Source organism: Mastomys coucha, unplaced genomic scaffold (assembly GCF_008632895.1).
Source record: "Mastomys coucha isolate ucsf_1 unplaced genomic scaffold, UCSF_Mcou_1 pScaffold22, whole genome shotgun sequence".
NCBI lineage: Eukaryota > Metazoa > Chordata > Mammalia > Rodentia > Muridae > Mastomys > Mastomys coucha.
The window spans coordinates 264,923,357-264,938,753 of NW_022196905.1; the positions used below are offsets into that span (position 1 = coordinate 264,923,357).

The 15,397-nt window shown below is 47.7% G+C and overlaps 1 protein-coding gene across 2 annotated transcripts in view; it reads left to right on the forward strand.

Moving 5' to 3' along the window:
• LOC116070426 (putative thiamine transporter SLC35F3) overlaps positions 1 to 15,397 on the forward strand; it is an 85,469-nt gene that overhangs the window by 10,752 nt on the left and 59,320 nt on the right. For both annotated transcript variants that reach the window (XM_031341841.1, XM_031341842.1), the window contains exon 2: positions 12,235 to 12,559. In XM_031341841.1, the coding sequence (XP_031197701.1) occupies positions 12,235 to 12,559 (325 nt within the window). The remainder of the gene's footprint in view (positions 1 to 12,234; positions 12,560 to 15,397) is intronic.

The window sequence follows — 15,397 nt, forward strand, 5'->3', positions numbered from 1 at the left end:
GTATGTATGTGTGTATGTGTATGTGTGTGTGTCTGCATGTCTGTGTGTGTCTCTGTGTGTGTGTGTCTCTGTGTGTGTGTCTGTGTGTGTGTCTGTGTGTATGTGTCTGTGTGTCTGTGTGCCTCTGTGTGTGTCTGTGTGTGTGTGTCTGTGTGTCTGTGTGTCTCTGTGTGTGTCTGTGTCTGTGTATATGTGTGTCTCTGTGTGTCTGCATATCTGTGTGTATCTGTGTCTGTGTCTGTGTCTGTGTGTATGTGTGTGTGTGTGTCTATGTGTGTGTCTGTATATGTGTCTTTGTAACCTCCATGCTCTGGGTAAACTGTCCAGTGCCACTCCCAGGGTGCACAGGCCCATCCCTAGCAGAAGGCTGACCTGAGAGGCCATGGTCAGCACCCTAAGGCCAACCCCTCCGTCCCTCACCAGCAAGTTCACTCTCGCCTCCTTGATGCTGCTGCTTCTTTTCTGTGAACACAGGAAGCTCAGAAAACAGTTTTCAATTCAAGATAAAATGCTCAGTGGCCTGTGCCTTCAGCTGTAAGTCTGCCCTGTCTTTTTGTTTGTTTCTAAACCAGCCGATCAAAACTAGAGGACTAGAGGAGTCACCCGACCTGGCAAGAAGCCCACATAGCCATGTGGGGTAAAGTTGGCCAGATGCCCCTTCCTAAAGGGTCCAAAGGCTGCGAGGGGAAAGCTGCTTCTTAGAGGGGCAGTCCTACATATAATCTGCCCACTTGTTAGCTCACATTTGCCCAGAGAGATCCTAGAGCCTGAAGTCTGAGGTTCTAGATGCATCCTCTTCAACAGGGAAAAATACCAGAAACTAAAAGTAGTGTATTCATCTGGGTGCACGTGAAGGTCGGAGGCCACTGGAGCCTCGGCAGCTCTGATGTACCTGAGCTTGCTGGACATGCTGTGACTAGCAGGGCATGTGGATTAAGACTGATCCAAGGGAGCTCACATTGTTTGGTGCAAGAGCAGATACACACTCCTCAGAACAGACACGAAGGCTCCCTCCAAGGCATGCACAGCCTGACTGGGAGCTTTTGCTGGCCAGCCAGCCAGCTCCTTACAGGACAGAATTGGCTGTGGGCAGTGTGATTGCAGGCCTGTCTTAAGCCCATGAGGCAATGACATGGAGCCATGTGAGAGTTATCTGGATACATATGAGGGGGCACTCCAACAAGGGCTCTGCTCCCTGGGTGGTGGTCATGTTCATTATCTTTCCGGTTGTGGAGACAAAACATGAAACACTGGCAGCTCAAAGAAGGAAGGGTGTATTTCAGCTCCTGATTTTGGAGGTTTCAGTGTATAGTCTTTGGCCTCACAGATGCTGGGCCTGAGTGAAGGAGAGTGTCATGGGAGTGGAGCAATATGGAGAAGACACAGTTCAACTCAGAAGGAAGCAGGAGATGCAGGCATAGATATAACCCTAGGGCATGCCCCAATCTTCTGCTTCCTTCAGCCAGGCCCTGCCTTCCACAGCTCCATGCCCTCCTGATGATATAATCCACTCAAATTTTGAATCCCTCAGAGAATCAAGGTGCTGATAGGTCAGAGTCCTCATGTTGTTATTATCTCTAGAAATGCCCTCACAGGAACACCCAGAAGTGTCTGTCCTGGGTGTCTTTCAATCCCTTCAAATTGACAATTGAAGTTAACCATCACAGGATTATAACAAGAATGTGGGCTAGAAGAAAGGGACTGAGGCTAACTCTCAGCTGCCTCAGGCAGACCTTCAGAGACACCTATATCATCCCCTTTCTACCCCCTCCCACCTCACACCCCCCAAAGGCACTTCCTGTGATAGTGTAAGTAGGTATGGCTCCCATAGGTTCACATATTTGAATACTTGGTGTCTTAGTCAGGTTTTCTATTCTTGCACAAAACATCACAACCAAGAAGCAAGTTGGGAAGGAAAGGGTTTATTCAGATTACACTTCCATATTGCTGTTCATCACCAAAGGAAGTCAGGACTGGAACTCAAGCAGGTCAGGAAGCAGGAGCTGATGCAGAGGTCATGGAGGGATGTTGCTTACTGGCTTGCTTCCCCTGGCTTGCTCAGCTTGCTTTCTTATAGAACCCAGGACTACCAGCCCAGGGATGGCACCACCCACAATGGGCCCTCCCCACTTTGGTCACTAATTAAGAAAATGCCTTACAGCTGGGTCTCATGGAGGCATTGCTCCTTTCTCTGTGATAACTCCCGTTTGTGTCAAGTTGACACACAAAACCAGCCAGTATACTTGGTCACCAGTTCAGAAGGATTAGAAGTTGTAGCTTGTTGGAGAAGGTGTGTCACTGGAGGAAGGCTTTGAGGTTTCAGAAGCCCACACTAGACCCAGTCTCTGCCTGTTTCCTGCAGATCAAGGTGAATTCTCAGCTATGGCTCCAACACCACCCCTGACTGCTGCCACACTCCCTACCATGATGGTCATGGCCTTACACTCTGAAACTGTAAGCAAGCCCCCAGTTAAATGCTTTCTTTTAAATGTTACCCCGGTCATGGTATCTCTTCATAGCAACATAGTAACTAAGGTATCTCCCCAAGTCTTTGTGTGTGTGTGTGTGTTTGTCCCCAAGTGTTTATATTGACCAGAAAGATCAGTTTCTAATATAAAACACCAATTTCATTTATATAAAGATGTCTCCCCAGAGCCCATAGTTTCTCCCATCTCTGTATACTGCCTCTACTGGGGAAGTCACTTCACAGCTAAAGTTGAAATAATTCCCAAGGGGAAGAGCTGTTGAGGAGAACCCACTCCTTCTGACTCCCGTGTGGTTCATTCTCCTTCTAGCATCAAAATAAAGCCTATGCTGGTTATCAAGTCCTGCAGAGTGACAGATCTAGGTCCTCATGAGCATGCATATGTGCCCCTCAAATTCCTCATCCCCACACACTACAAACCACAGAGCCAATCGCCTTTGGCCTCTTGCACTTCTCAAGGCGGGAAGGTATTGACATGCTGACCTGTGATGGGGCTCTCCTCCCGGCTTGCATCGAGCTGTCTTCTTGCTGGGTCCTCACCCAGCCTTTTCCTATATGCATGCATGTGAAATGGGGAGCTCTCTGGTATCTATTCCTGTAAGAACACAAATATCTGGGACTGGGAAGACGGCTCAGCTGCTAAAGGACTTGCCTTGCAAGCATGGGGACCTGAGTTCCATTGCCAGAGCTCACATAAGATGTGAGCACACATCAGATGTGCCAGCACACCATTATGATCTCAGCACGGGGGAGGTAGAGACAGACAGGCCATTGGAGCTGGCTAGCCAGCCAGCCTAGCTGATTTGGCACACTCTAGTTAATTTAGAGACCCTGTCTCAAAAGGCAAAAATCAATGATTCCACCTATTGCTGGTCACCCAAGTCCTACTGAGTGGCAGGTCTGGGTCTGTGCTAGGTCCTTGTGAACACAGCATACATTCTACCTTGTGCCCCTGGGATTAATGATCCCAGCATGGACAGACTGAAAAACCCAGCTACAGTGTTTGTCCCCACACTTATGGAGGCTGGGAAGGTCACTAGGAATGACACCCCAGGTTAACCTCTGGCCCCCACATATATGTGCCCACATACAAAAAGAACACTCATCCCATTGAGCTAGACCCTCATTCCAACTTCATTTACCTCCCTTAATCTCTTCTCCAGAGGTCCTACCTCCAAGCACAGCCACACTGGGCTTCAGGACTTCAACTCGTGATTCTGAGAGGCATGCTATCTCCCTAGCACACCAAAATCCCAAAATATCAAATCCTAACCCAGAGCCCTACAGACTGCCAGGCTCCTCTGTCCTTACAGGGACGTAAAGTGTCCAATGTCTCTGTGGCCATAGATGCTATGACATTGGACATGTATGTATAGGAACTGAATCTCAGCTACTTGTTGACCCACGACTTTGAGACAGTGGCTCTCACAGCCTCCTCAGTCCTAGCTATAAAAGAGAACACTTATGGACACAATTATAATGGAGAAAGGAAGAGTCGGGCATGTCCTGGCAGAGCCTGGTGTAGACACAGGGGTGTGCCGCCATCTTTTCTCTTACTCCCTCTTCTTCATTGCCCAGGGTTAGCATCTAACTTCAGTGATCTATGGTTCCCATTTTCTTCCTGAAGTCAGAAGCATGGTGGGTCTCTGCCATGGAGGAATAGCTGGAGTTTGCTCTGATGTAGAGTCCAGAAATTCACACAGAGGGTGTTGCTATGTACAGTGATACTGAATTCTACACCTGAAGATCTAGGCCTACGAGTGACTTCTCATGTTTACAAGCTTTTGGTGTGCAAACCTTGTTCCTTGATTTAAAACTGTTGGTTAAATAAAATTGGCTACAGCCAAGTACTGGAGGGATTAGAGGCAGGCAGGTTAGGAGTGACCTGATTAGCGGAAAAGGGACCAAGGAAAAGAGGAAGGTGAGGGAGGAGAAAGCCACCATGGAATAGAAGAACATGCAGGAGAGGAGAAAGGAAAGCCATAAAAATGTGGGCTGGCCAGTTAGAGCTAAGAGCAGCCCAGATGAAACATAGTAAGTAATAATTTGGGTTAATGATAGAAAGGTAGATTCTAACGGCATAGAGGGCAGGCAGCTGCCCAGCTATTGTGCTTTCTAAGGCATAGTGTAAATATAAGGGCTGGTGTGTTTTTTATCTGGGAACATAAATGGTCTCAGGCAAAGAGGAAACCCTATGCCAGGATTTTTAGTAATTTTCACCACACAAGAGTAGAGGTGGGTGTCTAGCTGAGCCAAAGGGATGTGATAGTCTGGGGATGTTATCTAGGGATTGCCTTGGGACATAAAGGGCCTGGACCTGATCCACAAGTCTCCTCGCTTTCCTTTCATGTCACTGCTTGTTTACCACAGGTAGATCCTGAGGGGACATTTAAAGAGTACGTGGGACAAAGATACTCAAATGTATTTGAGAAGATAAGTTACACTTGCAAATTAGGCATATGGAAAGGCTTTCTTCTAAGCCCCTCATTTATGAGAGTTTGTTGGAAGCCTGATGTGAGCTGTGTCTCTATCAGGGGGATTCATCTTTCTATTCTGTCTTTCCCCGTGAAGTCCGAGGGGAAAGGAAGAGCTGGCCTGGATCCGTGAGCAGCTTCCTGTTGTGTCCTGGTTGAACAGAATGGGAGAAATGTTAGCCTTTAAGATACCGACACAGTAAATACCGCCCACTTGCATGAAGCCATGTTCTCTTCTGGTGACGCGTCTGCCTTATACCTCAGAGTTGATGGCCAGTAAAGATTTGACGACACTAGCCCCAAGCTTAGTTGCCTGAGAGAAACACTGAGGCATATTCACACAAGCCTAGATGTGAGTGTTCACAACAGTGTTATCAATGGCAGAGGTAAACCAGAAGAAATCCCTGTGCCTATCAACAGATTTGATAAGCAGGATGTGGGTGTTCATACGATGGAATACTATTCTGTCATAACACCTGTCAGCATACAGAAAACATGAACGAACCCCCCCCACACACACTAAATCAAATCTGCAAGCCTATATGTTTACATTACATGTCAAAAATGAGCAAATTGTGGGGACAGAAAACAGATTCGTGGTAACCTAGGACTGGGGGTGAGGACGGGGGTGTGATTGCAAGTGGGATTCAGGACTAGATTGGGTATAATCTGTGTGGTCATGGTGGTGTCTTAATTTTATAAATCCCTTAAAAATGACTAGTGTGCACCAAAGGGGGCTGTATCCAGAGCCGAGAGCCATTGCCTCTCACCTGCTGTGGTAGTATCTGTTTTCCTTGTAGCAGACAGGAACCACGCCAGCCTGCAGCATCCTTGACTCAAGGCTTGACTCCTTTCCTCTCAGGGCTGGACCCTGTATGGAAAGTTTGCCAGAGAAGTATGTGTTCTCAGCCATTCACAGAGATTCATCTGATGGGAACTTTTAGAAGACATCAAATGACTTTCTGATTTCAGTGTCTCATCGTAGAAGTGACTTCCACTGGAGAGACACCCACATCACTCAATTCATCATCTTGTCCAGGGAAAGTCACAGACATCTCTCAACATGAAAGGTCTTCCTTAGTACCCAAATGGGCTGGGGACTGGGAAATACCCCCGACTCATCCCTCAGGCTCCAGGCTCCAGATATTGCCTCCAGAATGATTACAATAAGGAATTCCTCAGAGGAGATAGCACAGGGTGTGTCTTCGTGGGAGGAGCTCTCAGCCACTGTCAGGTTAGGGTGACTCTTGAGCACAGATGTGATTATCCTATCGTGCATGGAGGTAGAAAGGCATGCTCTCTTATGCACACACATACACATGCACACACACCATACACACATACCACACATACTACACACACACACACACCATATACATACCACACCAAACACCACAAACACATACATATCAAACACACACACACACACCACACACATACACACCACATATACCACACACACATACAAACACATACCACACACACACCACACCATACATATACATCACATATACCATACACACACCACACATAGCACACCTAGCACACACACACACACACACACACACACACACACACACAGCTCACCCTACAGTTTAGGGAAAGTAAAGCCCTTTAAAGTTTCCCAGCCTTGAAGACTTGAGAGGAGTCTGAGGAGGGAGGCTGCCCCACTCACTGCACCTCCTATCCAAAGCCTGTCTGGCCATCAGTTGGGCAGTTCATTGACTATAACCCTGAACATGCCACACAGTGAGATGCATTTTCTCCCACTGAAAAAGAGGGGGGGCTGCAGATGCTAACTACATTCACACTCTGCTCTGCACTCATTCTTCAGCTAAGTTGGTTCCTTTTCCTGCTCTTTCTTAGTTAAACATGCTCATCTGACACTATCCCATTGCATGACTGAACATCGTCACAGGCAACAAGTGACAGTGGATTTCAGAGTTCCTCATCTTGCTCAATGTCCTGGGGCAAAACACGGTTATCCTTGATCTCCTATGTTCTTCCATGTTGCCAATCTTGTGAGAGACTTCAGGTTCCAAACCGTACCCTGCTGTGTTACTTCAGAGGTACCATTTTGCACATATGTGTTCTTAACCCGCTTTACACATGTGTGCTCTGTATGTAATCCATTGTACACATGTGTGTACTGTAATCCATTTTGTATACGCATGCTCTGTAATCCATTTTGCATGTGTGTACTCTAATCCATTTTGCATATGTGTGTTCTGTAATCCATTTTGCACATGTGTGTTCTGTAATCCATTTTGTGCATATGTGTACTGTAATCCATTTTGCACATGTGTGTACTGTAATCCATTTTGTATACGCATGCTCTGTAATCCATTTTGCATGTGTGTACTCTAATCCATTTTGCACACGTGTGTCCTGTAATCCATTTTGCACATGAATGCACTGTAATTGTCACTCAGAGTTTCCTGAGTACAGGGACTATGCTTTGTACCTGGTCACAGACCACCCAGTGCTCTGGACTGAGCCTCAGTGCTTGCTTCTAACTCCCTGATGACTGGCTTGCTCATAGGATGGGAGACAGAACCCTGTGAACAGGAGAAAGTCCATGCTGTGGTGTGTTTGGTTAAGTGCAGGATAGAAACATGATGCAGTCCCATGTCTGCCATGTGGATGTGTCAGTGGGTGGCAGAGGCACAGGCCTGGAGAGACCCCTGTCTGCTCAGACAAAAGTCTACAGGAAACGCAGACACGTGTGGGCAGTGGCAGCTCTGGCACTGTAGTGACCACAGATTGCTCTCCTTCCACTTGTCATTTTGACACATAATAATAGACTATTTTTCATTCACAGTGGTAGAAAGTGTTAGAAGTAAGTTGTATAGGAGCTAGAAAGACAACTCGATTGACAAGACACTTGTCACACAAGCATGAGGACTGAGTTTAATCTTCATGTTAAAAAAGTGGGGTCTGGGGAGATGGTGCAGTGGGTGAAGTACTTGCCATGCAAATGTATGGACCAGAGTTCAGATCCCCAGGACCCACACAAAAGTTGGGTGGGTATGGCAGCCTGCCTATAATTCTGGAACATAGGAAACAGAGACAGGAAATAGTCAGAGCAAGCTGGCTAGCTAGGCTAGGAAAACGGGTGATCTCCAGACTTAGTGAGAGATTCTACCTCAGTTTCCCAGGTGGAGTGAACATGTGTGTTCTAAAATCTATTTTGCATAAGAAAGACACACAGAGTCAATGTTGGGCCTCTGCACACAGGCTCACATGCACACATACAACACACACACAGAACTCTCATATATACATATACATAAAGCATGCACACATACACACACATATACATATACACAAATACACATACATACACGTGTACATACACAGGAGAACTCTCATACACACATGTGCACATAGCATACACATACATATGTATGTAAAAAATAAAATAAAAATAAAAAGATAGGCATGATGACACACCCTTGTAATTCCAACAATCAGAGTCAGGCAGGTCCCTTCACCTCATTGACCAGCCAGCCTCGCATAGTCAGTGAGTTCCAGGCCACCCTGTCTCAGAAACAAGATGAGCCACACCTGAGAGATGACACCCAAAGTTGATCCTCCATACACAGGAACACACAGGTACACACACATACACACACACAGGAGAACGCTCATCCACACATGTACATGTAGCATGCACACATACACACACATGCACACACACAGGAGAGCTCTCATACATGTGCACATAGCACACACACACACACACACATACAAATGCACACATGCAGAGTGAGGAAATTAGCATAGTCATGATATCAAAGCTCAGGCCAATGAAATGAGGTAGTGGCCTCCTTGTCTATTGCTCTTTATGGGTATAGATAGGCCCATGTTGCCCAAAAATGTGTTCCAAGGCACCCTAGTCCCCACCACAAGTGTCACATCTCTGACAAGCATGGTGACTCACATTGCCCACAAACCTTGAATATTCCTACGACTTGTCTCTTCAGCTTTCTCTAGACTTGCTCAGCTGCAGAGCCATTTAACTAGCATGCCGATGCCTATGTTACTCTTGGGGAAACACAGTTCTAACTTAGTGTTATTGTTTTTAGAGTATATCTCGTGGGTTGTCGTTGAGTGCCTTCATTTTATTTGTTATTGGTAATGCTCCCTTGGTGAGCAGGACTTGGAAAGATTACAGAGCTAGAGAGTAGCTCCATCCAGAGTTAACAGCATAGAACATGGGATGGGGGGGTGGAAGCATGGGGAGCTAAAACAAAGGCAGACACAGTCTCATACACCTGTAAGTCCAATGTTGAGGAGACAGAGGCAGGAGGCTCCCTGGGCCTTGCATGTCAGCCAACAAGTCAATGAGCTCCAGGTTCAGTAAGAGACTCAGTCTGAAAACTAGGGTGGAGATTAATTGAGGAAGATAAGAGGAAGATACTGATGTCAACCTCTGGCTTCTGCATACAGGCTCATACACACACACACACACATACACACATACATATGCATATACATGCACATACACACGTACTCACACACATACACACTTGTGTGATTTGGTGGCATTCTGTGTGTTCACAAAGCCTCTCAGCATCACTGCTCGGTCCCCTGTGTTGGAAAGCTCACCACACCATATTGACCACCTTTCTCATTGTTGCCGGATACTGTCAAGAAGCAACTTAAGGAATGAGGATCTATTTTAGCTCTCAGTTTAGAGACACAGGCCACCGCAGTGGGAAAAGTTTGGCAGCAGAGGGATGACACTTCTCACAACTGGCTTTCCTTTGTTTCCTCTTTCACTCAGCCTAAGACCCCAACCCATGGAGTTTGGTGCCACCCACTTGGGGTGGGTTTCCTCTTTCACTTAACCCTCCCTGAAAACTTCCTCACAGAGGACACCCATGGTGTGGCTCTGCTGTGCCCTGGGTTTCTCCAGATCTGATCAAACATGACCTCTGCACATTCATTAATAAAAACCCTGCTGAAGAAGCACAATAAGATCCATCGTGAGTCCCCAGAGTCTTACTGTGAACCTGTGCTTTATTCCTAAACAGATGCTGTCTTTATTTCTACCACTCTTTAAAATATGAGCTCATAGCAGAGATAGGGATACTCTGAGTACCCAAACAGCACAGGGCTGCAGGGGGCTGGGCAAGTCTGACAGGCAGTCAGTGGAAATTAAATCTGTCACACTTCTGCTGGAAGTGGATTCACTCTAAGTTTTGAAAATTCACTATAATTCAAGTCAGGAAACACTGGTGGGAGGGTCTGAAGGAAGAGACCAGGCCTGCTCTTTTTGTCTCTCTCTTGTGCCCCTCCCTGGAGTCTTCTCTCTTGGAAATGGGCATGTCAGAAACCCGAGAATATATATCCATCTTCATTTGGCTTCAGATTCACTGTGGAGCCAAGGATGAGCTAATCCACCTGCCTCTAGCTCCTAAGTGCTGGTATTACAGGTGTGCACCACCATAGTTCAGCTGATGCAGTGTCAAAGATGGTACCCAGAGTCATGTGCATGCTAGGCCTGTATTCCAACTGAGCTACATCCCAGTCCAAGCTGCATATTGTTAAAACACAAGAGAGATTGGCTTTGGCTAGCCGTGGTCTCACTTAGTCACCACTTTGAGTTTGGCCCATAGAAGTATGTTTCAGAAAGCATGCAAACGTTTGTTCAATTGCAACTGTTTCAATGACTGTTGAGGCTAATCAAAATACAGAGAGTGTGCTAAGCCCAGTATGTTTGGTACCCATATCCCGCACCCCTGTTGTGACAAGGGCCTCCAAGCAAAGGTGTTTCTTCATTCAGCCAAGTGCCGGGGAGATGCCATGAAAGGCAAGCTCTACATGTCTGCATCTGACCATGCTCACATGGGACACCAGCTCTCTTGCCTTCTCAGGGTCTTGGAGAACATGGGCTGGTGCTGCCCACTTGTGGGCTACAGGCTGGCTTCTCCAAGTGACATGGCTTTCCTTGTCTATAGCCTTTGACACAGTAGCTGCCCAGAGTTTGAGACTTTGAGGGAAAGCTTGTAGGTGAGACTGGAGGCCATCTGCAGGAATCTGGGTAGAACGGATGGAAGGAGAAAGAATGTCTATTTGGGTGTGATATGCAGAGTAACAGGAGAATCATCTGCTTTTCAGAGCCAGGCAGAAAAGAACATCCATCAAGAACCATCTAGACATCAAAGTTCTTCACCATGAGGAGTTCCTCCATGAGGAATCTCTAGGCCCTATTGCAACCCATGTAACCACATGTGAGCTGACATACATGAAGTAAAAAGCCAGACTTGGTGTTTTACACATGTTATCCTAATACTAGGAAAGCTGAGGCAGGAGGATCCTAAGGTCAAGACCAGCCTGAGCTACAGCAAATCCATGGCCGGCTTGGATAACTTAGTGAAAGGCTGCTTCGACATTCAAAGTGGTGGCAAATGCTGGGGTTATGGCTAAATATTAGGAACTTGCCTAGCATTACAAGGCCCTGGGCTTGCATTCCCAACATCATAGATAAATACATTGGGCCGGGATGTAGCTTAGTTACAAGCAGGTTTCTGGGGTCAATAGTGTCATCTCAGCCAACATTCTTTCCTGGGTGTTTCAGGCAAGACAGATTAAACTTAATGGATGCAGCCCTTGTTGGACACAGAACAACTAAGGGTGATATTATAAAACCCTGTGGGCCACATCAGTGGCTCTCGGGAAGGTCTCAAGGAGCCTGCTATAAGGGGAGGTTTGGGTCATCATTCCATGGGAGATGATATGGTTTATTAACTATGTGTGCGAGAAACCCCAGGTTCAACCCCTACTATTTCATAAACTTGATGTGGTGGCACACAGTTGTAATCCCAGAACCAGAAAGGAACAAGTAGAGGCATCGGAAATTCAAGGTCATCTTCAACTTCATAGCAAGTTTGGTGGCACCTTGGGACATATGAGGAGACCTTGTGTTTCAGCTTCTCCATCTGTTCTGAAAATCCATTTCTCAAACTCACCATGTAGATCACCTGCTGATGTCAGGCGCAGTTCAGGGACCTGGATCTGAAGCCCAGGAGTTTGCCATTCTTAAAGTCCCCCAGGGCAGTGTTGAAAGATGCCGATAGAGCCTGACCTGGGGATTACTCCCTGTAGTCCGGTGTCCTCTGGGTTAGGAAAACTCCCGTACATCTTCCAGCTGTAGTCCAGAGCGTTACTCAGAGCCCCACCTGTCTGCCCCCACATGGTTGCCAGGGATCCAACTGTGGGTTCAGCTAGAAATCTGAAGACTCAGCTAACAACCCTTCTCTTCTTCAGGGGAGGAGCGCCCCCGGGAGCCCCCGGGCCCTGCAGAGGCCCAGGCGCCAGCTGGGACAGAGGCTGGCGGGAGGACAAGCCGGCACAACTGGACATGCACTCAGGAGCAGCTCAGGAAGGTGTTCTGGGGCGTGGCTGTCGTGTTCTGCGTGTGTGCCTCTTGGGCCGGCTCCACGCAGCTGGCCAAGCTGACTTTCAAGACCTTCGACGCCCCCTTCACCCTGACATGGTTTGCCACCAACTGGAACTTTCTGTTCTTCCCGTTGTACTACGCAGGGCACGTGTGCAAATCCACAGAGAAGCAGTCTGTGAAACAGAGATACAGGTAGGGACTCCTAGAGCGCCAACCACTCACCTGGGGGCAGTTCCCCAAGTGCCAGGCAGATGAACTGATCCTGGAGGCCAGTTCATCTGGTGGGAGGGACCAAGGGTGAGACACCACAATATGCACAAAATACACCTGCTTTGTCCTGAGGTCAAGGTCAGAATTCTCTCTGCCTTCTGTGATAAAGCCTCCAGTCTTCACCTCCACCCTTTGGCCCTAGCAGCCCATTTCTGTGCAATAGGGAACAGACAGCATCTGCTAGAAATGGCTATGGTAGGTCTTGGAGGCATCGAAATGGAAGCAGAACCCTCACTCTGGCAAGGGGAACAGAGTCGTGCTGAGGTCAAGGGCAGAAGTGATGGGAACCAGGTGCTTGGGGCAGCTCACTGCTCCTTAGCCTCTTTCTGATTTCCACACATGTCCTCCGTCGTGTGAATGCCAGAATGAGTTTGAACATCTGACCACAAGGCAGGGTGCATAGTTAACAAACCATATCATCTCCCACAGAATGATGACCCGAACCTCCCCTTACGCAGGCTCCCTGAGACCTTCCCAAGAACCACTGGTGTGATCCATAGGGTTTCAGAATATCATGCCCTTAGTTGTTCTGTGTCCAACATGGGCTGCATCTAAAGGCCAACTTAATCTGTCTTGCCTGAAACACCCAAGAAAGACTGTTGGCTGGGATGACATTATTGACCCCAGAAAACTGTGTGTCATCAGTCCCTGAGGTTGAACAAAAGCTACAAGTCATAGCTATTCCTTTCTGTTCTCACTGCCTTCCTCCAACCATACCCATCCATCTGGTACACACCCTCCTTAAGGTTGCTGTTCTAGGTGGTGCCTCTGTCGACCTGATAAAACACTGACCAAAAATAACCTAGAGAGGGAAAGGAAACAATGTATTTGTCTTAAATGTCTTTAGCACTTTCTGTCCTTGCAAAAATCCAGGACAGAAGCTCAAGGCAGGAACCTGGAGGCAGGAGCTGGTGCAAAGGCCACAGAGGGGTGCTGCTTACTGGCTTGCCCTCCAAGGCTTGCTTGCTCAGCCTGCTTTCTTACAGCACCCAGGAGTACCAGCCCATGGGATAGCACAGCCTACAGTGTACTGGCCAATCTGATGAAGACATGTTCTCTGTTGAAGTTCCTTCTTCCCAGATGACTTTAGCGTGTGTCAATTTATTAAATAAACAAATAAATAAAGGAAGAGAGGGGGGAGAGAGAGAAAGGGAGAGAGAGAGGGAGGGAGGAAGGGAAGAAGGGAAGAAGGGAAGGAGGGAGGAAGGGAGGAAGGGAGGAAGGAGGAGGACAGTTGCCAAATCCCAGGACCACTCACTTCAAATCTCAAGTCTGTCTGAAGTTGCCCCCAGAGGTCACCAGATAAGGAAGAGCATCACTGAGACCAGGGATTAAAAAAAAGTTGGACAATGATGTCAGTCTTTATTGGAACTAGATTTTATCTGAGGAATATGCCTTTGTATCCTCACACAGTTAGCGCTGGAATTCTTTAAAAAAAAAAAAAATCTACCTGTAACACGGGACCCAAATTTGAGAGGAAAGAGCTCTGACAGTGTTTGCACAGAGCCCCATGGCCAGGCCTCCTGTGCCCTCTCAGGGTCTGGGGACAAGAACCCAGAGCCCATAGAGTCTTCCATGCTGACTTAAGGCAACAGCTCCTGAGCCAGCCAGAAATGGCCGGGGAGATAACTTAATGCAGCGAGCACTTCTGAACAGCAGCCAAGACAGGAAGCAAATAGATTTAGGAACTGTGAGCGGGGCCCAAGAAATCCCCATAGGCAAGAAGGAAATAATGTCCTGAGTCATGGAGGGAAGCAGACATCCAGAAAGGATGCATTTGATGGTTAAGTGGTCCTGAGTGTATCAGCCTGTAATCAGGAGACAAGACAAATGTTCCCTCCGGTTCCCATCAACCATGCACACAGAGAGAGTCCCTGAACCTCAAAGGTCCTAAGCACAGGCAGCAGGGACAGTCCACCTGGGGACAAGGATGACGGCTCACACTTGGGGGCGGGGACAGCCTAGCACACCTTAAACAGTTGGGCTGAAAAACACACACGTGGTGTCCAATCAAGGCGGTGACAAGGTCAGAGTAAGCAAGATGAAAGACCACATGGAAAGATTAGTCATATAGAGAGAAGCACCAATGCCTGGGCTCCGGTCTGCTGGCTTCCTTTGCAAACATCCAGGAAAAGTCTAGAAAGCAGGCTGGTGAGATAGATGCTCAGCAGGCAAAGGCATTTTGCCCTAAGCTTGACAACCTGAATTCCATCCCCAGGACTCACGTCATGGAGAGAGGAACTGACCCCTAGGAGCTGTCCTCTGATCTCCACTTGTATGGCATGATATGCATGCACCTGCTCCACCCCACCCCCACACTGCCTCCACACACAATAAAGAAAATGGAGACATGGGGGTCTTAGTTAGGGTTTTACTGCTGTGAACAGACACCACAACCAAGGCAACTCTTACAAGGATATTAAATTGGGGCTGGCTTACAGATTCAGAGGTTCAGTCCATTATCATCAAGGCAGGAACATGGCAGCGTCCAGGCAGGCATGATGACGCAGGAGGAGCTGAGAGTTCTATATCTTCATCTGAAGGCTGCTAGCCCTCCAGGCAGCTAGGGGTAGGGTCGTAAAGCTCACACCCACAATGACACACACCCACTCCAACAAGGCCACACCTCCTAATAGTGCCACTCCCTGGGCCAAGCATATTCAGACCATCACAATGAGTTAGTGGCTAAAAGTGCTTGCTGCTCTTAGAAAGGACTGGAGTTTGGTTCCCAGCCTCTGCTCTGGGCAACTCACAACTGCC